The sequence below is a fragment of the Adelges cooleyi genome, unplaced genomic scaffold (assembly GCF_023614345.1).
Source record: "Adelges cooleyi isolate 19-005CV unplaced genomic scaffold, UGA_ACOO_1.1 ACOO_flye_CR_arks_rails_tigmint_CR_PRNA_31, whole genome shotgun sequence".
Taxonomy (NCBI): Eukaryota; Metazoa; Arthropoda; class Insecta; order Hemiptera; family Adelgidae; genus Adelges; species Adelges cooleyi.
In genome coordinates, this window is record NW_026095981.1 from 1,102,457 (window position 1) to 1,129,066 (window position 26,610).

At 30.6% G+C, this 26,610-nt stretch overlaps 1 protein-coding gene across 1 annotated transcript; it reads right to left on the bottom strand.

Annotated features, from left to right (window-relative positions):
* Nucleotides 1-12,113: 12,113 nt before the first annotated feature.
* Nucleotides 12,114-15,547, bottom strand: LOC126839943 (cytochrome P450 4C1-like). The gene is made up of 7 exons (XM_050575412.1): nt 15,537-15,547; nt 14,369-14,563; nt 13,933-14,182; nt 13,510-13,804; nt 12,814-12,890; nt 12,541-12,730; nt 12,114-12,462 (listed from the first exon to the last, which is right to left on the bottom strand). The coding sequence occupies exons 1-7, from the start codon at nt 15,545-15,547 to the stop codon at nt 12,134-12,136; spliced, it is 1,347 nt and encodes a 448-aa protein (XP_050431369.1). The 3' UTR covers nt 12,114-12,133.
* Between the last annotated feature and the right edge of the window lie 11,063 nt (nt 15,548-26,610).

Genomic DNA, 26,610 nt, shown 5'->3' on the forward strand with positions numbered 1-26,610 from the left:
TCTGTTCTCTTAATAAAATAAGCATTTTTTTTTGTATTCTGAATAGCAATAATATTTTCGGGATTCCTATTTGTCAGTAACGCCGAGGGCGATTCTCAATATTAACCATACGCGCTGAGCATTTTTTTTTTTAACATTTGGCCTAACACAAAACGTCACTATTAAAAATCAAACGAGCTACCACGATTCGGAAATTTCCAAAAATCATTAATTCCACATAAAAAAAAATGCCCCCGAGTCAAAATAGTATTTTACGCTAAGTATTGTGTACAAATTATTTTAGTATTGGCAACCATTTGAGCGGGACAAGAGACTGATAATATTTTCCTAGGTTTTCTAAAATTTGGGTGTATTTGAAAATATTTCTCATTTTTCACTTTTTGAGAGGACTACAGGAACTGTTTTGACTTGACAACAATTATTTCTGATCTACAGTCTGCAAGTAAAATAATTATTAACATAAAAATGTGCCTGGCCTGTTAAAAATAAATTTAAAAAAAATATATTTATTAAACGATTTATTTTTTTTTTGTCGCGAGTAATGCATGTTTCATACTAAATTTCTGATCTATAATTTTTAAATAATTATACATAGAAAAATAACGAGAACGGCTGTTAAAAAATGCCCGACATGATTTACAAAATATACTATACAACAATTGACAAATTGTTATCATTTATTTGTTTATGTTGCTTAAGTATTATTACCTACGCGAAACGGAATGAATATTTTCTTTGTAAAGCTACATTGCCTGCGTGCCTTGATTTTACCAATACAAAATCCAAAAACTTAAACAGGGTACGGGTAGATTTTTCGTTTAAATGTGTATACAATCGATTTTGACAGTCGTTTATAACATCATGTGCCGTTGTTTTTTGGACGGTTTCTCTGTACTTGTTTTTTTTTATCTTTGTCTGTGCCGAAAACCGAAAATGTTTTAGCTTTATAAACCCGCCAACGAGCTATATTTGCTGTAATGTAATATTAATTTGACGGGCGTAGAGTTCCCGGGGGGGAGGGGTGGGGAGGGGTGGGGAGGGGTGGGAAGGGGTGGGGTTGTGGGCGACTTTAATGCAAATCCATTTTGCTGGTGCACGGGTCGTCTGGAAATTCTTCGAGTTCCAGGCAAAGTTCAACGGCTCCTTGTGCGTACAGCGTACAATGGACAAAGCCAGGCACGAGCCGGGACGCCGTTGCGACGGGGTCAAACGTTTTGCACCCCCCCCCCCCCGCCAGCTGCCTCTCCTCCCTCGACGCTTGTGTGTGCAATGTATTTTATCTCCGAGAAAAATACAGTCCATACTGTTCTTTGTTCTTCGAATTCCAGTGAAAACTTTTGGGAAATAACAATAATATTAATTTTATGCCCCGCACAAGGCAGATTTAAAAAAAAAGAATAACTCGAGCGACTAAAATCATTGTAAAAAGAAGGAAAAAAAAAAAAAAAAGAATGCACAGAAATGATTACAACTGAAAATGCTTGAATCGCTCTTTCGTTTTGTAAACAATATGAATAACCGCACAAAAGCCGCGTTTCTTCAATTATTACTCAAGCACTGTTTACTTTTAACGGACGTTAACAACAAATAATATTTGTTTGTTTGCCGTTTTTATCTTGCTGTAAAATATGATTAACAATATTTTCTATCGAAAATTATATTTTAAGAGGCTTTGTTATCAAGGACCCCAGAAAAACGGATTGCACACAAAAGTTCTATTAAAACGCTATTAAAAAATATCAACGTTTTCTTAATCTACAGACGAACGAAAATCAAGCAACCTGAAACAATAACAATGAAAATAATTTGAAAATATTTTTTGGATACCTATTGGCCATTACCTGTTATGGATACCTGATGATTCACATTCACATAACAATGTTGTAATTATTAACAACGGTCAAAGTGTAATTTCCCTACAATTTTTTGGGGTTTGGCTAAATAAAAATAGTTTTTCAGCCGAGTCTGCAACCACGAAAGAGCATTTTCATGTCTCGTTGAAGTACCGAATAAATTTAGAATAATGGTGGAATTATAGATAATGATATAGTATATTAAGAAGCAGTATCAAGCCAGTATATTAAAACATCAAGTTTCTGGCTAATATTGTAGTGTTTAATATCTGGCTTAAAACAATTCATAGATGTTGTGTTCACAATGGTTCGATATTATTAAAAAATAAATTCAATGCCATTTAACAGGTCGAATTGTTTCAAGCCAGATTTTATGAAAACACTAAAATATTAGCCAGAAATTTGATTGTACATAATTTTTTAATCTCCTTGGCCATATGCTGTAACTGGAAGCTCCATGGAATATTTTTTTTTCATTATAATTCTACAACTAATCTAAATTTTTATATGTTCTAGCCAAAAGTAATTTAACATAGAGAATTTGGGCCCTTAATTTTTTTTGAATTTATCATTTAGTTCTAATTTGAACGTTGAACGTACAACATATCTTTTATCTCCCACCCCTATCTCTTACCCCTATATTCTACCCCTATTTCCCACTCCTATCTCCTCTCTCATCCCTATCTCCTATCTCCTATCGCCCACCCCCATCTCCTACTCCCTGTAACGGTTTGGTAAAGAACGCATTTTTGGCAACGCTTTTGGAACGAACGCTTTTTCGGTTATGTGCCAGAGCAAAGACATGAAAATGTCAAAACAAAAATGTCGACAACAGATTTTTGAGAAAACCGTATTTGTGTCCCTAAGATCTAAAATAGCAAAATAAAGAAAAATCGTCCAACTCTTCTAGAAAAAAGGGGTTTTGGGAAAACTTTTGGGTATTTTTCTGGATTATGAAAAGGAAGTGGAATATTAAAAAATATGACATCTTAGAATGTCCACTAAGATATCTTATGATATCAAAAACCATTTCTCCCAGAAGGATGGACAATTTTTGTTTGTTATACACTTAGGACTTATAATTGAAAGTAAACCGTAGGTAGATCTAGAGTACTAATTTCTTATCTTAACTTGTTCAACAGACCCAATTTTTTTACTCATACTACATTCAAGAAATATTGCGAAAAATTAAAAAAATTATTAACAATAAAAAAAACATGTTTTGTTTATATAATATAATGGGATTTGAAGAAAATCAAATTTTACATATGTAGTTTGTAACAGTTAAAGAGATATTTTATTATTATTATAAATAATGTATATTATAGTTTGTTATAAATTAGTATTTTTTATATGATATTGTATATGTTAATTATTTATTCATCGTATGTCTGTATATTGTGGTTAGGGTAACTATATTAATAAGCTAAACTAAGTATTTTTATTGTGAAATCACATAAACCACCTGTTTAGTTTTTGACAATAGATCCAAAACTTAAACCTGGATAAGTATAATATTTGTTTTAAATTCATGTTAAAGAAAATAATTGAAAGTGGGCGGTTTTTAGTTATATTTGGTCAATATTCGAGGAAAAGTCAGTTTTGATAAATGGCGACCATGTCAGTAAATTTTCAGGTTAATTTGCAAATGCTTAAAGGTATTATTTTTAATGGTACTCTATCGGTTTCTATCGGTAAACGTTATTTTGATGGTAAAAAATATTTTCGCTGTGACATAATTGTGAAACTTTGGCTTATCCGTTTTGAATTCTGTAAGAAACTAAGCAAATTTGTCAGCCTCAGGTAAGAGTTTTCGTTAAAAAAAAATTCAGTGTTTCGTAATTTTAAATCATTTAAAATGTCAACATTTTTCAATATTAAAACGCAAATTTTCAGCATCGCTAGAACAAAAAATTAAATAATAATTTGTTTCTAGTAAAGATGCCCAAGAACTGAAGCCCAGACCGCATTTAATTCCCTTAATGGATTTTAATTTCTTTTTTTTTATTATTACACTGTTATGACGGTCTGTACACTGTATTTCGGGAGACGGTTTTCCTGTGTATTTTGTGACAGTCAGAACACTTGACCGACAATGAAAGGGATGGCTGATTGAAATCCCAGCCATCCGTATATTATATTAAGACCTATACACCCTATATCGAAATCCCATTAATTTTGTAAAAAGCGCGCGTAGTCGTCAGCGATATAGGTTAAGTATACTACCCACCTTTAAGAGGCGATAAGTAACGAATGGTGACGTGCGACGGCGACCAATTACAGACAAGAAAGAATCAACCCAGCTATACAATATATATATATACATATATGTATAATGGCATCGCCCGGGCAATTTTATTGACCTGGAAATTCCCAGAAAACCCTCGCTGGTTCCAGGGGTTTTGCGGCGAAAATATCCCTCGGGACAAAACAAAAAACAAGCGCTATTTCCCTGGCAAGTACTTGTCTACAACGCAATAATAAAATATTCATGACGGGAGACTTGAGCAAAATGTATTTTACATTGTTCTTTAAACATAGTACTACGGAGAAACGTCAACAAAAACGTTGACTTGGTAAGTTCTAAACATATTCAGTCGGTTTCACCAAGTATTATTGAACAAACTCTTTAACACAACGTTAGGTAATATTTTGTTTAAATTCAGCATCTAGAGTTAAACCAAGTAAGTTTCTCCATTACATTATTGTTAAATCATATTTGTTAAGTCAGCAAAATGACAGTTGGGTCATCTTGATTCCAACGTTCACTTAATGCGATAACTGATAAATGATGATATAAATTCGTTAATTTGAAAACATTCAATTTGTTGTTTTTTGGTATTTCTTTTTTTTTTAAACTATATACATTTTTTTAAATTAACACAACTGTAACATCCGAAGAGAAAAATAGAGTCCGTGGAACTATTTTTAGTGAAACTGAATTCCAACAACTTGTTTGCACATTGGATATTGGTTTTATCTGTCAAGTTTAGTGATAAGAATTGTCATTGTCATACACAGGACTGGCCAGACTTAATTTCTAATATTATTATTATTTTAATTAGATGTTGAACTCCTCATCCCCCATCACAAGCTATGCTTAGCAGGGAGGTGCGATTTGTCACATTAAACTTGTTATTTTTATTATTACAATACAATTAAAATTACAAATTCAAATTATTTTGAATTGAATTACGGGGATTGCACGTGGTCTGTTATTTTAACTTTTTAAACTAAAAAAGCCAGACAAAATTTTGACTACTTAGAATGGGCCGATTTCAATATTTTGTAAAGATAAACGAGTTCTTTGGCAACTTAACTAGGCTATGTAGGAAACAGATTTTTCAATTTTTGCTTTTTTTTTACATAAAAAATCAGGCTTTAATATTGAAAAATTACAAATATTATTTATATAATTACAAGAAACTGAAATTTTTAAACGAAAATCCGTTTCCCACATAACATAGTAATATGTTAGCCAAAGAACTCGAATCTCTTTACAGAATTTAAATTTGACCATCTTATGCAGTAGAAATGTTGTCTGGATTTTTGGTCTAAAACAAACCAAAATGGCACGTTAATTTAACGGTTAAACTATGTGATGTGTAATTATTAGTTTATTAGTCGGGCCCACCGCGCCCCTACGGACGGCTTGAGACCGATTACCCTTCGTGTTCGACCTACCTGCCCTTGTCGCGGCAATGGCCGATTACAGGTACCAGCCGAACCACGCCCGGGACCACGCCGCGCCGGTCTGCTATAAAACAGCGCCACCCTTGCGGAGCGACTCACTCGCACTCAATACGCCCCGAGCCAGCACAGCCGTCAGCCGTACCCGCAGCGGTCACACACAGCGGTCACAGCCCACAGCCAGCCAAGTCGACCGAGTCTCTCCTTGCCAGCAGCCAGCCGTCGTCCCAGGAAAGCCCGGCGGTACGCGCTAGTCAGTCAGTAGTGAGGACAATAATAATACTAGGTATACTATTTTTATTATTTATTTTGTACAACGACGTTCGACCCTTTCGGTTTGTCTCCTTTCAGATACTGCGCATAAATATACATGCTTTGCTTTTCACGCCGTTCGCTCCAATAGAAATAATTCATACCTCGACCGAGCCCGTGAATTTGATAGGTCTGATAGTGAATTATTAATTAACATGCTGTTAGTTTGACACGGTTGCAAACGTTTGAAATAGACAAAATAACTAGCTTTGGATAGTCGCTTTGAAGTTGTTTACACCTTGAGCGTTTATAACTTTGAAAATAACTATTCGACACTGGCTAACGGCTATCGACCGATCAACAATTTTTTAGCAAATTTTTTTTTTTATCAAAAAAGTTAGCTGAAAAATAATAAAAACTCTAAAAATTGCAATTATCTTTAAATACAACAAGTATCTCGTCCTCATAACAAAGGTCACATTGTCTGAACTGTATCATCGGTAGGTTTCGTTTAAAAATTCCGTAAAAAATAAAACGTCAACTAGCAATATTTCTGCCGTCGTAAAACCTTCTAAACGATTGGGCCCGAAAAAAAAAATAATACCAGACTGTTTTTCTAAAATTCGAGGGGGGGGGGGTGGTTGGCAAAGTCCTATCCCCACCTCCACGTGGTGCCAGCTGGAAACGACCCTGAGCGGATCGGCTAACGGGGAAGGCGAACGAACTAACCGTGAAAGATTATTATTGTATTAAAATATATTCACCGACGAGAACTCAAATTAAATTGAAATTTGTTTTTTTTTTTATTCCAGGCAGCTATGAAAGTTAACGGAAAACCCGACAAAAGGCCCAAAACTGGGGGCATTAAGAATACCATCAAGATACAATTGGGTCGTTCCACGGTCAACGTACAAGTCATCGGTGAGAAACAAATAAAAAACGAGTGACTTTTTATATTTTTTCATTACCGTCCTTTATTTTCATCTTGTCTTTTGTATAATTATTGCAGAAATCTTAACGACCGAGCTGGCCATGGGCAAAATAAACGGCAGAACCATTCGATCGTTCATGATAGTGATCGTGCACAACAGACAACCCGGCAACCAGGATGCCGAGGAAAAATAAAACCTAATACTCGTGTTAATAATATTATTATATTATCATATTATCATATTATAGTCACAATAGCTCATTTTTATGCTTATAATATTCACCCTGTTTGACTCATTAGGAGATAGGAGATGATGTTTTCACACTAACGTGTTTAGTTTATGCAACAATGCTGTGCACCGGAAATTGTACTTAAAGGTTTATTGGTCTTTAACATTAAAACAAAACAAAACAATTCACCCCTCCCAAAGTAAAAACCGCAAAGACAGCACCCAAATAAAAATGTACATCATTTTCAACATAAAATTTCCACGCGCAATATTCTTTTAGACTTGCTTGTGAAAAAATCATAAAACATTTCCCCAGAAAAGGGCGGAAACTTTTTCTTTATTTCTCTATTTTTCGGCAGAAGAAGTTTTAGAAAATGCTTATTATTATTATTATTGACAGCTAACGATCAACCCACATCATATCCACTCTGATATAATGTCATTGCGTCAATTATTTCACCATCAACTATAACAATTCCCGTAGACTTGCAAAACACCCTCTACCCCTTCTTTTCTACCATATGTCTCGAACTCCCGTTTTGGCCTTTTTAAATCGTTTGAAAATTGTTTTAAGTGAATTACCACGTAAAGCTAGGCGCTAACACTTAGTCGTGGTGTGCTTTTTTCCTTTTATATAATATTAAACTAACGCTATAGGATAATATATTAAGTCGTAAAAATAATACGGTAACTATAAAAACAATACGGTCTTTGTTAAGGTATTCAATAAGTATTTAAAGCCGCCTCTTCTCAGGCTATGGCGGTTGTTAATATAGGTAATTCGTAATACTTTTAACATAGGTATACGCTCATACAAATGGCTTGTAGCTGTGATGTTTAGTAATAGTAATGACTAGCATTGCCAACGACGGTAGTTTAGTCATTAAAAACATGTAGTTAGTGTTTCTTCTAGACGTGTCGGTAATGAGATAGTCGTTTATTTCTTTGTTAGTTATAACAACCGAAAAAAAAAAAAATAACTTTCCACTAAACTAGTCTTTTTTTACATACATACAAGATTGCCATGAAAAAAAAAATTATTTAATTAATTATTTTTTGCAACATTAAATCATACTTTAAAATCCGGTTTCTTTTGTGTTATTTTGAATTCGAAAGTTTATTCAGTTTTTGTGCGAAAAATGTCTTAAAAGCTATTATTGTTTCATAATTATTTCTAATTGTTTACATGTAAATAAAATTTTAAAAAAATGTTTAATAAAATTACTCTTAAAGTACCTTATGTATTAATTTATATAATAATATATTTTGTTTTGTTGTAAAATGACTATACTTTGTTTTATGTCGATTTTTGTCAATACGAACATACCATTATACTTGTAGTTTTTTTTTTTAAATTAAGTAAGTTATAGTTAATGTTTAAAACTATGATCTGATTGGCCTTTGTTGTTGTATAAAGACATTTGATCATAGCATATTATGTACTATTGGTACATTTGGGTGTATGTATACTAATATTATAATTAATTAATATTTCTAAAATTCTATTGATATATTTAATTATCATTATTATATAAATTTAATATATTATTATTATGAAACTATATTACGGTATATATATATATATTATATTTAATCGATAATAAAATATTATTGCGTTGTTTGAAACCTATATAAGTTGCTGTAGCTTTTTTATTTATATGATCCTAATTTGGTAAGGTACAATCATATGGTTTTTTTTAACATAAAAAAAAAAATAAGAAATATAGAAGAAAATAATTGGGAAACTACTTATAGAGGAGATATATTTTTTCAGGAGACACAAAAAACTGTTTTTCTAAGTACATTTCTTTTTTAACGAAAACTTTATAATTTTGCCTGATTTATTACCATTTAATGGGTTGATTTAGCTTATAAAATATTAATTTTTTATTTGATTTAGCCTATAGAATTTTTTAAAAGTTGTAAAATTGGACCTTTAATCGAAACTTTTAAAATTAAAAGTTTATATTTATTTAATAAAAAAAAAACGCTTGTTCTATGTATGGAATGTAACATTTTTATTTTTTAAATATCATGCACTATATTAAATTAACATGCTTAAAAATAAAAATGTCATATAGAAAACAGTATTAACTTTAAAAAGTCCATTGCAATATAAAATAAATAAATGAAATCACAGTATTGTTTTACTTTGTAAGACTTTTTTAATCACAGTTGTACTTTGGTTTATAAAATAACACTTATTAGGCGCCTTTTTTAGTAAAACAAAATTATGTTTCTTATTACAGTGAAGTCCATTATGCGTTCTGGCATAATATTCCACGATATCAAATAAAAAACTAATATTGGAAAAAATATTATATATAAGTTGTTATATTTGCTTAATTTGAAAACAATAAAAATACCACCTGTAGGAACGTAGTGAGTAGTTGAGTTAAAAGCTGAAAATTTGCATAAAGTGTTATAGAACAAGCAAACATGTATGTGCACTTTTAATAGGTTATCGTTTAATGTTTAAAATATTATATCGAAGCAACAAAAACCATAATATCAAGGCAAACTCTTTATGAGGCAATTTTGAACAAATATGCCTCCTTCTCACAAAATCTTAACAGTATTTAAAGTTATCTTAAAATATTGATAAGATTATAACTAAACAATATTAACAAATAATAATATGCAATGTAGTTCTAAGTACTGTGTACTTATGTAGTTGTAATAATTTATTAAATCCGGGGCAGCTGGTCGTTTGTTCACTGTCTGAGTTAAATTAAATAAACAAGTTGTAGTACCTATATAAATGCAAATAAGCCCTAGACGTTTTAGCCGGCTTTCATACAGCGAGACACAAAATAATAGGATTATGATAATTAACATTTTGTTTGCTAAAAGTTTATACTTTGTAGCGCTTTAGTATTTAATACCCAGTTGGACGTTTTATCACACTTAAAATAACAACATTTAATTATAATTATACTACGACCCAGGTATTATTTTACCTTCTTGAACAGTTTCGCCCAGTTAGAAGTAAATAATAATAAAAACACACAATTTCCTCATGTTTTCTTAACGAGTAGAAACTAAAATAGATATTAAATTTAATATGATTTATTAGAAGTAAAAAAAAAGTGTATTATTTTTGTGGATTGGGTCATTTTAATAAATTATAATATTTTACTCTAGTTTCCATATAGGTATTTACATTTATTATGGTTGTGTGTTTTTTACTCTTCGATCGAATTGATTCCGTATACCTACTGTAAATTATAATAAATAAAAAATAATAATAATAGAAGTCCAATTTATTTTTCGTTTACACTTTATAACAAAAAAATTACTAGCACATATTATTAACTTGAATAAAATTGTAGGATTTCTTTCAATATTTTATTTGGCATATATTTCGATTCCATCCTACCAAGTCTAATGGCATAGCTACGTATATGGATCTGAACTAAACCCGTTTAACCAATTGCAAAGCATTAGTTGAATTACATACCTTATAAGTATTAATGAGTTTGGCATAAAAATAATTTGTAAAAAGTTGGTACTCATTATTTATTTAACTGAGACATGTGATGTTAAACAAAAAAAACCATCAAGAGTTGGCCAACATTACCGGCTCATACCAATTAGCCTACCGAGATAATTCTAGAAAATGCCAAGTAAATATTATAACAAGAACGATAAAAATACCAGACGTTTATATTTATTTGACCACGATTGTTTTAATTTGTATACCACAAAAGTTATAACAAATTATATTATGTACATCATTTGAGTATAATATAATAATGTAATTCTAGATGTTTGTTTTTTTTTTTTTACAAATTTTCAATCATTACTGAGATTGACAAGTGACAAAACCACGTTCGGGTTTGTACTGAATTTCAGGACTACAAACCGTGGTTTGTTTATCTGCTGTAATTAATCAGTGTACTTTTATTACAGGAAAATGTATTAGTCTTTACTAACTCTGCTATTAGTCCACAATGGCAGTCGTAGACTGAACACCTGCACACATCAATGAAAGTAACAAATTATATAGTTATACAATCGATTCACGCCATAATACATTCATAATTCTGTTTATGATTTCAATAACTTGTGACGACTAATGTTTTTTTTTTATAACTGCTTAATTAAAAGGTTAAATAACTACTTCTTGAGATGCCCACAAAAAAAAAAACATTACATTTTTTTAGCCACAAAGAAGTTTCTAACAATTTATACGTATAATAAATATGACAATTAATTTTTTGAATAACGTTATGTCATTAACACATTTACATTAAAATGTAGGCTGACCTGTTAGTGATATGAAATGGACATTATTTTATTTCAATAACAATAACAGATCGGTTTGAATTTTGTATTAGTATACCGTTCTATAGTGAATATAGAACGCATTAAATGTGCGTTTACCCAATTCAAATAACAAACGTTTTTTTAATAAACTATAATAGAAGAAGAAAGGAAATTTATATAAATTATTATACTGTTTGGTCATAATATAACTAACATGTAGCTAACATGCAACTAAAATATTTTTTAATTTTATTATTTTTTGCAACATTAGGTAAATATCAATATAGAGTTGTATGGGTTATGAACCATTAATATGTTTATACATACATATTTTTTGTTTAAAGTGTTTCATAGAAGTAATTTACTAGTAGAAGCAATATAACAATTAAGGATACAACTAATTTTAATTTTTAACAATTATCCAAACAAGTGAAGAATATCTACACAAACTAGCCAAGCTAGCCGAGTAGGTTCGTAGTCAAAGTGGTTTGCATGTGGTCAGTTTGTAAGGAGTTATGTGTAGACAATATTTAGGGAAAAAATTGGTTTGAATAAATTTCGACCACTATAATTAATTTTTCGGGTTATTTGCATAATCTTCAAGGTATTATTTTTAATTTTTATAATATTTTCTACGGGTAAAAGTAATTTCGGCTTTATTTGGAAACAAAAATCTAGGAAAATGTTAATGTATAATAATAATGTAAAATATAATAACATTTTATTTAGAAATCGTACACATATAAATGTAAAATTAGTTATTCCGTCTAAAACTTTTAATCTAACTTTTTATGACATTTGTCTTTATCTAGCTTTATTTCAAAATTTGTCGTCCAACAGTAATACATTTGAGTAAAATTTCGTTTTGAAATTATAACGTTGTGTGCAATAATATTAGAACGTAACAGACTATGTTCTTGGATCTATTGTAACGTAACATCCATCGACAAATTTCAGCACCATGTTGTACGATAGTCTGAGATCTTTGGGCGTGGGACATTTTGCAGATGGAGAAAAACGATAGGCCCGGACCAGCGTGGAAATCGCTATTTTCATTTGAAGCATGGCGTATTTGTTTCCAACACAGCTTCTTGAGCCCACGCTGAATGGAATGTACGCGAATGGATGACGACTGCGACACACGTCAGGCAAGAAGTTGTCTGGATTGAACACTTTTGGATCTTTATAGTGTTGCGGATTTAGATGCAAACAATAAATGGGAACCATAACGTTTGTGCCTACAACATTGATAACTATTAATCGGGTACCAACGTTTAAATTAAATCATGTTCATCATGTTCCCCGTCGAGTCCTACCTGCCGGGACTACGTATTTTCCGATCTTCATTTCGTTTTCGATTTTTCTGCCCATTATGGGCACGGCTGGATAAAACCGCATGGTTTCTTTGATCACGCGTTCCAAGTACTCCATTTTTTGTAAATCCTCGTATGTTGGCGGCCGGTCGGAATCGTCAACCGAAAATATAGAACTAATTTCCCGAAAGACCTAGTTTCCAAATAAATAATAGGTTAAACGTATGAGTTTTAACCGAAAATGTAACAATAATTAATTATCGTGGTCAAAATTACATTTTCTTGAACATCTTGATGATGAGCCAGCATGAATATGACGATTGTATTTGTTATCGCGGTCGTGTCGTGTCCGGCTAATATCGTAATAACAACTTATCATTAATATCACATTGATCAATAAAATTAATTGAAATTTAGAAAAAAAAAGTTAAGAGTATCCACACTTCGTGCAGATGCATCAACACATGTGGATATGTCCTGCAATCTATTATCTCTATTAATTCACCTCCATAATTCCTTAATATTCCTCCATTTTCCTCCATGCTCCTCCATAATCCAATCAAAATAAATATCCTCCTTATTCATTTTCTCCGCACCGCGGAAAAACATGTAATCATAGGTATACGTTATCTGTTATCATTATTTTCTAATCTCTTATCTCTTATCACTAACTCAGAGTGAAAGTGTAACGCGAAAATAGTGACATGAAATTTCTTGTATCCAGCCCAATCAAATGTCCATGATAATTTCATGATAAACGGCTACTGAAAAGCTAGATGAGGGAGAGGTAGATATTTTGTACTTTTGTATCGCAAGTACGTTTGGGTTCAATGAGTTACTACACGATAAGATGCTCAAGGATTTAAGAGATATCGTGGATGCATAGGTGAACAATACAATTAAAACCATTGCAAGTCAAATATATGTCAAAGTTTACTTAGCTCCAAATCGACAATTAAATGTTTAACTTACCAACTGTAATCGTAGTTAAATGGCCCCTTAGCATTTTATAAGACATTCCGTGTCCATTTTCTAGTAGATTTTTAATTAGGGGTTTTGGTTTTTGTTGACAAATACTGTTCTCGTCATCACTCCCGTCTATCGCAGTATTTGCTACTTCATTACCTTCAGCTTGATTTTTTCGAATTAAATCATTTAAAAATGTATGTATTAGATGTTGACTCTTTCTTTGTTCACGTTTTCGCGGTGATAGTGAAAAAAAACTTGAAACATAACACCACGGGCGCTCAATTCTGTATATGAAAATCTGAAAATGAAACAACGATAAGCACTAACTAACGAACGTTAAAAAAAAAAATCGATTATTTTTAAATCTATAAGAAATGTCTTCTAAATTTCGCATGGTCCTATCAGTTTACTACAAATAATTATTACCTCTGCCAGACGTTCATAGTTATGTCGGAATACATGATTTTCTTTTTTTTGTGAATCAAATTTTTCTCCAAACGCTGTTCTTCCAATTGTGTCCATCGATGCTAGTTCGATAGCTCGGCTTATGTCACATTCGTATGACTTGTTTTCGACTTTTTTAGACAATATGTGTTCTAGAACTTTGAATTCCTCGTAAAAAATAGGTATCAATGATTTTAAATTTGAATATTTTAGCCATAAAGATATGATTTTCCTAAAACAGTTAATATTCGGGTATCGTCAAATTCGTTCTTTGTCTATAAAGCAAAAATTTATCTTTTAATAATTCAAAACTGTGCTTAAAAATGTCCATATTTTAATACTCAGCTGTAATGTATTTTTTTTTTTTTCTAACCTACATGTAATACCTATAACATAATATATTACAATGATGTTGTACCTTCCATTTTTATAATTATGTATATTGTTGGTTGTAAGTAGTCCGTCCATTGAAAAAGTATCTCTAAGTACAGAGTAAATCATTGGTTTTTTGAAACAATTTGAGTTACTCATTACTTCTTTTACATCTTCGGCTTTGGATACACAAACACAAAGGTCGCGAAAAAGCCAATATTTAAATATTGAATGCTCGTATCTTAAACACAACAAACTCATTTTTTATAACTTGTATGTTACTGAATCACGTTATACCAAAAAATATGAATACTTAACTACGATTACTTACTTCGTGCACAATAGTAACATATAATCTAATAACTTTTCATTTCCTTGAGCAAAAATCTGTGTATATCCCATAATAAAATGTCCATTTGGACCTGGTATCCGTGCAGCCAAAGTAATTTTTCTTCTGTTTTTTATCTTTTGCATTATTAGTATTGAAAATATCAACACAGATGTCAGTATAAAGCAGTGAAAATAAGTGATATTTTGAAGCTGCAATTCAAGCAAAAAATAAGTTTAACAACGTTGTACAGCTAAAATAAATAATTATACGAGTGTGATAACAAGAAAATGGACATTTTATACCATCTACGAAATATTTATAACTATCTACGAAAAATGTTAACTGGTCGATTTGGAGTTGTTTAAAAAATGTATATTATTCATAAATTTATTTATTTATAAGAGTAATGCCGCGCAGGGGGCAATGAGTACAGGTGCAATACAATAATGTATAATATACACTGGAACATATACCTAATCACATACATTTAAGGCACTTAATTTTAATTTACTGATATTATCAACAAAATAAAATCAAAATCGGACAATTTATTTATTACGTACATTTAACATTCGACATAAGGACTATTTGATAACATAATTTTTTTAACCGATACTCTACAAAAAAAAACATTATGATGCTGAGCGTTCACACTAGGCACTACTAGTGTGATAATCTCTCTAGGAGTTCCGGGCTATCAACTTAACCGTTAAACATTTTAAAAATAAAAAGTGTATCCATGTATAAACGTCTATTTTTTAACGAGATCAAGTTTCAACGACTCTCAATGTCGACAACTGGGCGGCCTCTCATATCAATTTTAATATATATATAACTATATATATTAAAATATATATAAGTTATATATAGATATATAACTTACCTTCCAGGCATCGGGAAAAATACCAGACTGTAATGACCGATTAAATAACCTATAAATTGGATAAGCTAAAGCATAGCGGCTATTTTTCAAAAACAAGGCACGTATTAAATCAGGACCGGGTATTGGGTGTTCATTTAACTGTTCTAAGCTATGAAAAATTTCAGCTAGTGAAAATTGGCATTCAAATAAATTGGTAATACCAACTACAACTTTATTTATATGATTAGAACCCCGCGCAGGAGCATACCTATAGAAGAAAAATATTTTTTAAATAAATGAGCAATCGATTCTGAGTTATCAGACTGATAATTTTCTAGATTCATTATAGCGGGCAATTTATTATCATTTTTACGGTGTTTAATAAATCTCCAAAATTCCCGTGAATTCGTTTTTAATTGCTTTTGTGTTTGTACTAAGTATTTATTGTAACAACTTTTTGTCATTTTTTTACAACGAGCTCTTAAGTTTGAAAACGTTAGACAATCAACAGCGCTTTTAGTTATTTTACATAGCCAATGTGCTTTGTTTTTCTCACCTATTAGACTGCGTAATTCGTTGTTAAACCAGGTAGGAAAATTATTATGCTTACTAGCATGATAAAGTGGAACATTGTTGTGTATAACAGTACTAAGGACTGAATAAAAATAATTTAATGCGGTATTAATACATTTTTTTGAAAATAAGTTATCCCATTGTATAAGGTTTAGTGACCTAACAATTGCGCCGTAATCGGTCTTTATAAAATTAAAGCGTTCAATGGGTGTATTACTATTTGTTTGGCTTTAACTGCTAACTGGGTAACTATATTTAACACGGGATAATAATCATTCGAAGGTACTGGGTACAATTCTCCTAACTGAACACTTGTATTCATCTCATTAGAAAAAACCAAATCTAGTTGTAAGCCAAACATATTACGGCAAGTATTCTGTTGAAAGAACCGAAAAAAAGAAAAGTTGTTTATTAAAATATCTAGTGGTTCCGAGCGCATACTTTAATATTTTAACCCATCACCACTACTCGAGATAAATAATTTATTCCTATATTCTTATAATAATATAATACATTCCTTATAGTGTAAAATCTCTAAAACTTAAATTACTCAAAAAGTGTCGTGAAATGACGACAAATTGATCCACCTGTATAACCGTATTAAAAGTGTAATAATAATTAATATTGTCAAGTTAACGATAGTAAAATTTACTAGTTAATTATTTAACTTGATATTAACATATTAAGATGGTCAAGCGGTAGCGAAATCAGTGAGAACATTTCTCTGCAAATATAACATTTGTGTCAATAATCATATTTTTTTAACCTGAAGAATTTTAGTGCTAATTAAAAAATTTGATTTTAATCTATATGATAAAACTTACTTGTTGAAGAGTAACAATCATCTTTTTGGTTGCTGACCTATGACAATATGATGGTACCTATGCGCTGCGCCGTTGTGGGTTTAAAACACAATTAGTAACTTCAGTATTGTTATAGTCTGGCTCAAAAAAAGTGAACGTTTGAAGACCGATAGGCGTGGCTAAATATTGTAAATTTCAGTGGTTCTCCGTATTACTGTTGTTGTCAGCTGTTGGATAGAGTCAACTGTTATGTTTAAATGTACCATTGATTAAATACAAATAGATAGCCAACGCCTGTACGTTTTTGAGCAGCGGCGCTCTGGGCCCGAAATATATGAGTTTAGACCCCATTTGGTAGTTATTGGAAAAAAATATAAAATTCCTATTTATTCCGTGAAAAAAAAAACGTGATGATGCTTTTATCAACAAATATTTAAAAACTTAGCATATTTTGTTGTAATAAAAAATATTTAATAGTAAGCATGAATCCTGCATCTTACTTTATAATAAATAATAATTAAAAAACAACTAAATTAATAAAAACTACCATATTTATTATATCGAAAGTGGCTATAGTGCTCAATAGACAGATGAATTTTGCTCATATATTGTAGCTTTCGCTGAAAACAAATTTAGTTTCGGCTATAAGAATTAGTGGCAGGATAATAAAACTTAAAATTAAGAAAGGTAATACAAGCTTATATTTGTCATTGATTAATTACAAATCTATGCATAGTTGATCTTTGTACTTAGTGCACCTCAATTTTAAATTAATAATATGTTCATAAATCTAACGACATATTTACTTGACGTTAAAATACTTATATAAATATAGACATTTGTATAATATACAATTTTTAATGTATTTTTACAATTTACATTCTTTAAATGGTACATTCGAGGTAAAATAAATATTATTTTACCGAGATAAAGCAATTACATTTAAAAACTATAAATAAAATTCTAGAAATTGTTTATATTTTTAAAAAGATTTAACATGCTTTAGAATTTTATCATTAGTTAAAAGTTGAAAATTATTAGTACAAAATTAAACATTTTGTAGTATCGATAATGTATCTTTATTATTATTTTTTTTTTTATATTTTTAGATAAAATGTTAAAATATCTTGACAATTGCAATGCAATAAATGTACAGTGATATATGCTAAGTAAAAACTTTTTAATCATTGGAATAAGGACATACGAAGTCCTCGTGTATTATTATGGGAAATTATTTGAAAAATTACCATCTTTAACAATGGAGGATGGGTCTAGCATTTTCTATGGTTAGAAAGTGGCTACAATCACTAATATTTTTAATGATTATGTCTTAAATGTCATGGATTTGTTTATTCCCATTTCTGTTCATTTAAATTTTGTGAGTACAGGTTCCGCATCGTCCATGGTAATATAATTCGTGTTGATTCTTCATCATAAACGTGAACATCAAAAGAGTTTACATTTAATGCATGTATTTTTTAAGCAATTTAATTCAGTTAAAACAAGTCGAACCAAAAGAAAAATTTAAAAAAGTGATAAACTGGAGTTATGACGCAGATAGTATCGGTCAAAAATCTAACCTTCAATTAAATTGTATAATTGAAACATTGACCATCAAATTATTGAAATTGATTTTTTTTTTTACACATATTTATATTTTTTTGTTATAATATGATGTGTGTGTTAACTTTTTTGAATAATCAATTGTAATGTCCTATTTATCATTGTATTGTATTCTAAATTATAATTGATCAATATGAATATTGATCAATATGAATATTAATATCTTTTATTTTAATTATGACCAATTATTCAAATAATATTTAACTCACTTAAGTAAAAAACGCATGGAATTGTCGTATTGTGTAATTAATATAATAATAACAATTATTTATTCAAATAATTTTCTCATTGCTGAAACTTCAAAGTATAGAACAACATAGCTATTCGATTGCAATGTCTACAATAAAACATAAGTAATTAAATTACTACACTATACTAAAATGTAAATAAAATAGTATGTTGCATGTCTAACAGTTGCAACTCAATAATTAAATAAATTAAAAATAATGATGGCTTTTCTTGTTTGGTGTTTTTGTTTAAGTAGGTATTAATCATTTTCAGTCTACCCTAAACACTCGTAGTTTCCTACGGGCCACCATTGTAATTGTAAACGACACGGGATTATCGAATTTTGTTTTCAATATTTTTGAAAGGTATAAAAAAAATCTTAAAACATTTGGGACCAACGTGTGTTGTTTGTACATGATATGTAATTTCAAAATTCGCTAGTTAGTGACTATCACCGTTAATAGTGCAATGAGTAAGCTATTAGGCTATTATGTTAATCAGAAAACCGAACACAAATAATATTGATAATAACATTTCCTAAAAGAGGGAATTTATAATATTTAAAAAGTAAAATATACTATTAAACAATTAAATTAATTATCAACGTATCGAAATCGTCGATTTAAGAAAGTAGTAGCATCTTTTATTTTTTTATTTTCAAAGTACCTTTTTTGTACAATTTTCTAGGCATAAATTATTTTTTAGCTTCGATGCAAAGCGAGAAGGTATTGGTTTCACTCTGATGTGTGTTTTTTTTTATCTGTATACACTGTAACATATTAAACGGGAAAAAAATTCGGCACAACAGTTTTTTTTTAATTGCCGGGAAACTGTGTTTTCGCAGATTTCGTATATTTTAACAAAAACACCTAAAATCTTTAAAAAAAATTGATCAAATCATTACAGTACAGTCCAAACCAAGCACAGTGTAAACCAGCAAATTTAGAAAGTATTAAATATGAGGTGCTGTATTTACGAATAAGCATCAAAGCGTTAATTTGAAAGTGATTTTATTCGAGAGGACTAGTACAGTAGAGTATAGGCATAATGTAATCAGAGCATTGAAGGGACGGAGAGGTCACAGGTCTACAGAAATTATTATGAATGAAATCACTTTCGAATGAACGCTTTGACGCTTATTTGTAAATACAGTACCTCAATTTGATACTTTCTAACTTTGCTGGTTTACACTGTGCTTGATTTTTTTTATTGTCACTTTTAAATGATTGTCAGAGGCAATCTCATAGTTCAGCAGTTAATAAAATAATTTTAATCGGCAAATGTTGTTGAAATCATAAGCATACGAATGTCTAATGACATTAATCGATATTTATAACTATATAATTCGTTATATTTATAGATATACGCAGGTGTTCAGTTTGCAGGATCAGCTGCAGAGTAAATGTGTATTTGTTTTTGTAATCATTAAAGGATATTTTAATGGTCAAATTTCCCTTCAACTCCACTCGGATTTGAGAAGCTTTATGTCGATGAACACTTCAACTTACCATTAAACAGTCGACGGCTTCATTGTAAATAAAATCAGTTTTGATTTTATCCGGTCTACTCCCTGTAATAGTTATTTGTGAATATTTTAAGAGCATTGTTGAACATAAACAAGTTGTATAAGATATCGGTGTGTTATTGAGAAATCATAAACATAATTATGAATGTATTATGGCGTAAATCGATTACATAACTATATAATAAGTTATTTTCGTAGAGGTGTGCAGGTGTTCAGCTCTGACGACTGCCGTTGGGGACTAATAGCAGAGTTAGTAAAGACAAATACATTTTACTGTAATAATATTAAACTAATTAATTACAGCAGATAAACCACGGGTTGTAGTCCTGAAATTCAGTACAAACCCGAACGTGGTTTTGTCACATGTCAGTAAAAAATCTCAGTAAAAAAATCAAATCTCAGTAATGATTGAAAATTTGTAAAACAAAAAAAAAACAAACATCTAGATTTACATTATTATATTATACATAAAATAATTTGTTATAACTTTTGTGGTATACATATTTAAAAATCGAGGTCAAATAATGTCTGGTATTTTTATCATTCTTGTTATAGTATTTACTTGGTATTTTCTAGAATTTTCTCGCTAGGCTTTTGGTATGAGCCGGTAATGTTGGCCAACTCTTGATCGTTTTTTTTTTTGTTTAATATCACACGTCCCAGTTAAATAAATAATGAGTACCAACTTTTTACAAATTATTTTTATGCCAAACTCATTAATACTTATAAGGTATGTAATTCAACTAATGTTTTGCAATTGGTTAAACGGGTTTAGTTCAGATCCAAAGCGCTGTTTAAATAGTTAATGCAGTTTATTTCTTGCCAATTTATTGTAAAAAGAGAAACACAATAAATGTATATAGTTAAGAGAACAAAACTAAAATATTTAATTAATTATAATTGAATCAAATAACATTTATTTAGTCATTAAAAAAAAATATTTATTCACATGGTACAACACAATGAAGTATAAAAGTTCTATTTTTTATTTAATTATTTACATTAACTAATTTATATAACAGCAACATAGACATTCAAAACAATTTTAAATTATTATTTTATTATTATATTGTTAAGTATGAAGAAGAGGCAATGCATAATTGCTTTTTTTTATTCAGTACTGATGTCCAAAATAAGCATTTTATGAAGCACCGTTTCGAGTATGACGTCATGATAATTTCTTCTTGTCTTAGTCATCTTCCACATTGATAATCATTGGTTTAAGCTTCGATGCAAAGCAGAAATGCTATTGGTTTTACCATGATGTGGGCTTTTTTTGTGTCTGTATAGAAATTTCTTGTTTGGAATCTCTTTGGTAACCATTTGGTATATTTGTTGGTTATCAGTGTAAATATGTTTTTCCATTATATCACTATGAATGGATGGAGCTTATAAGCAACAACGGGAGTTATATACGTAAGTATAATTAATTTAGATATATATAATATATATATATATGTCTTATTGTAACTATTATACTTAATACATTATAACTGGTAAAATAATAATAAGAGAGTTGAAATACATTCCTTTTACTAATTATAATATAGTTTACAAAAACATTATTATTTGGCACCTATGTACATAGGTGCCAAATAATAACCATTACAAAGGTATTCACATATATTTAAAGTTTGCTTTATAATACATAATTGTTATACCTTAGTATGAAAGTAAAACACAATTAGATTAATATAAATAATAATATTCGCTGATGTTTATTATGAAACCCAAATTATACGAATGACAAGTTGTGCCGGTGTAGCACACGCGTATGGTAGACAATTCCCACTATATGTATTTATATAAACTGCTGATACGTAACAATAATGAATGAATGAATAGTAATTTAGTACTAAAACAAATTTTACTTAACATTAGCAATAAATTATAAATTATAAATTATTATATTTATTTTTTAGAATCATAACAATGTGAATTGAGAAGAAGTTCCTTTTATCAGTAATAGTACTTGTCAGGAAGCATTTTTACAACCAGCTCAGCAACCAAATAGAAACTGGAAATTTAAGGAATAAGAATTTATGCCACCTCCTGATATATTTTGTTATTTTTGTCCATTTGTATACGCAGTTCTATATAATCATTCTGGGCATAGTGATTATGTATTTGCTGTATTTACAAAAAAGCATCAAAGCAAAAGCATTCATTTGTAAGTGATTTTATCCGAGAGGACTAGTACAGTAAAGTACAGGTATAACGGTATCAAAGCATAGAGACAATGGAGGGGTCACAAGTCTACAGGAATTATTATCTCACTCAAGGTACATGCCGTATTCATAACATCGTCAACAACGTAAATAAGAATGTGGACATTAAGGACTTGGTTTTTTTTTTTTAATATAATTCTTCACTTAGAAAAGTGAACTAAGTAACTTGAATTTAAGTAAAATATATTTCTTTATATTGCTCGATTCTTAAAAGAAATTGTTCAATCTCGAGTCCTTGACAAATATTACGTAGCTCAAGAATTTTCTTAAAACAAAAATAAATTTGTCTTTACTGACATTTTAAATGTATCAAAGGTAAATTATCATATTTCTATAAATTTGTCACATAGTTTAAATATATTAAGTAATTATTGTTTGGAATTAAAATATAATACGTTTGTTACAGATGCTATTATTAATGAGTTCAATAGTCCAGGAAAAAATTCACCCATGATGCTCAACACGATGCTCCTGAGAATAAAGGAATGACTTTTATTAATATTTATATTCTTGTATTAATATTACCATTCCTGACCGCAATTTCCACTCGGGTAGACTTGGTAGGATGAAATCGATGATGATAAAATAGTATAAAAAATTTTATCCGCCGATCTAAGATCGTATTGGATCAAACATTCTTGGATTGAAATAAATTGTAGTGCAATTTGCAGAAGACCACTATTTGTTCAGCATTACTTTGCATTTTCGCGACCAGTTATATTATTTTATATGTCTACTCCATTAGTTGATTTATTTTTTTTTAATTAATAAGTTATTCTTTACTGTTTAGTTAATATATTATTTGTTTCTGTTCAAGACAGTTGTAATATACATTTTGCGGTATATTATAAGCGTGCTCTGTGCGTTTGGAAGAAAAACTAGAAATTCCGCGTTGACTCAAATTTTAGAAAACTACTTACAAAGCAAGTCCAACAATTCCAAGTCCAAGTCAACGTCCTCGGGTTCGTTGTATCGACGATCGATCCATCATCTCGGGAGGCTTTTGCGCGGGTGGCCTAAGTCGTCATGGCAACGGGTGATTTCAACATTTGCGCTTAAATAAATAAATCCCCCCCCCCCATGTGGTCTTGCACAGCCGTCGTTAGTTCAACCGGGTGCGTATGATAATTGTATACCGGCACCATCGCCGTCTGCGAAAACCCAATTACTGCAATTACAGGTCCACAGGCGTTATTACAACTGAAAATGATAAAACCGCATTAAAATAAAAAACGCTTCGATGCCAACCTGTGGCTAGTAGAATCAAACCAGTACTGTCCAAACCAAGCACAGTATTATGAACTATTCCACGCGAGTGAATAGTGTTATTGTAAGTAGAGGAGGTCCAGTGATCACAGATGACGTTATTAATTTTTTGTATTAGCGTGGATACGATTGAGGTTGACAGTCTGTCTGTACAAATGTATTGTCGTAAATATTTTCATTACCACGGTTTGACTGTTGATTCGCTCACACATAGCGACACACCTGGGAATGGGACTTGGGCGACTTATGCATGCCTGTAGACCTGCATTTATGTCTAAAATATACATTAGGGTTGTACAGCTGCAAAACATTTTCTACGCATCTGAAAAACAATATGATTTTGTTTATTTAAAACTGTAGGTACCTAAGTAGTGTTTATGTTTTCTGACAAAGTACGATCATATTAAACACACACAGTAAAATCGTTTCGCGTAGGCCGTTTAAACAATGATTTTTCCAACAAGTGTATAGAACACAGCACAAAGTAACACAAGTTTAAATTTTTAGCGGATATATTCTAACAATATTTCGATCATCAGATCCACTAACAGAGGAAAACATGCGAATGTGAATTTGACGAAGTGGGTTTTTTGCAATTTGACAGTACTTTTAAGCGTTCTAAACATTTCACAGTCAAATTTGGAAAATACGCACTTCCTAATTTAAAGTTATTAAATAAAAATAATTGTCAATTTTCTTATGTTACTGTAGTTCATTTTATATTAATTGATTTTATAATATCACAGTGCCAATTGATATTATTTGAAGACATTTTTTGCAAATGACTACGCTTTTAGGATCATATTTTGACTCTATAATAAAGTCTATCATGTCGTTAGGTGAAACAGTAGTCAATTCGTTGGTCGCTATACTAGAATTTATTGCAATCGACTAAGCCACATAAAAAGGCCAATCGAGGACTGAAATTGTTGTAAATGTATACTGTAGCAGCGTTATGGAAAATTATGACAAAACACAGCTCATAAAATGCATTTGACAAAGTCATCGATGAAAATTTAAAAAACTATAAAGCTGTTGGAACCGAAATTAAAATAAATCATTTTACAATTGACAATTTGTTAATGAATGTCATTTTAGAAAAGGCTTCGGCTAATAACAACAGTATATCAATGCTGCGTGAACTTAACGTTTCGTGGGAAGGCGACTACAAAAGATTCAATGAAATTGTCGATATTGTTAAAAAAAACATCACACCAAAATACCTTGATAAATATCAACTGTTCATGATAAAAGCTATGGTTTTTAATTTTTTATAGCATATGAAAGAATAAAAATAATAATTCAATCTAGTGACACGAATGACAATTTTTCATTTTATTGTAATAATTTGGATGCAATACTAGAAGCATTAAATAGTGCATCCAGTATATTTTTTCCGTTAGCATCAACTAAAGTGTATAAAATAATTGTTGGATATTTTAAAGAGTACTTTCAAGGTGACGCTTCGATTAATATAAATGCATTCATACGTATAATTGAAGTGGAATAATATTCTGGACTTGAATGGGATACCGATGATGGTCAAGAAAATATAAACCAATTATTATCGTATTCAACTGCTCTTAAGAAAATGTGGACGACTCTAACAAATGTTGCACGTGTATTAGATTTAAAAGGAATGAGCGACATACACATTTGAAATATACGCGACTGAGTATATTCATAATTATTGTACTGTTTCAAATTAATGCATAACGATTTTATTAACCTTCGATGTTTTGAAGTATTTTATCTAATAAGAATTTATATACAATTTTATAATTGACAATAAATCCGAGGTTGAAGTAACCTTGTCGTTGTATTCACTTCCTGATGGAAAAACATGTTATATTGTCTAACGTATCGTAGATTCAATATTGTAGTAAAATAATGATTAAAAATAAAAATTATAAAAAATATCACGTTAAAGATAAAAAAAATTTGTTTGTTTTTTTGAGTGCGTTATAACACAAATATATTTTAATACGTTTACAAAATCGTTTAACACAATTTTTAATACTATACTGTATTCGAATAAATAGCATTTGGAAATTATTGGAATCTAGATGAGTATTCCAAATTCCAGGTTGCTATGTGTGAGTGAATCAACAGTCAACGGGTAATGAAAATATTTTAATTATATTGTCATCCGCAATACATGGCCGGGTAACTATGGCAATACATTTTTATAGACAGACGATCAACCCTAATCGTGTCCACCTCAATACCTACTAAAAATTACTTATTATTTGTTTAAGCACATAATAGCGGCATTAGACACAATGCTTTTATCAACATCCGTATTAATAGATGTACGAGTTGTCTGGCAACATTACTAGGTTATGTGGGAACAAATTAATCGACACGGTCGAAATATATTAAAACCACTTTCTGCTTAAATATTGCCTGTACAAAACCCCGTTAAAAGCAGACCGCATGCATCCCCCTCGAGACAAATGCTCGTTAAATGGACACGATACTAGAAAATATATTATGTACACTTTTTTTGGGACATTATTGTTGGAAACTCAGACTTGAGTCGTTGCAATCGGACCGGGATGGAAACGGGAATCGATCCGTGGTACGCGCATGATGTATACTACAGTTTCCCCGGTGGAACACAGGCCCGTTAGCCGCGGACCGTGTGGTGGCTCGTCCCCGCGTAGTCGTTGCCCGGATACACCAGTCAGACGTACTGCATATTAGCTGTTTTGCAGGGACTCTATCCACGGGGTGTTTTTTTTTATATCGCTGTCGTGTTGACACTCAAAAGGTCCTCTACAACAGCACAAGCCATGGTCGAGACGATAATAAGATCGGTGTTCGACAACCTGCCGGCCGACTGGGAG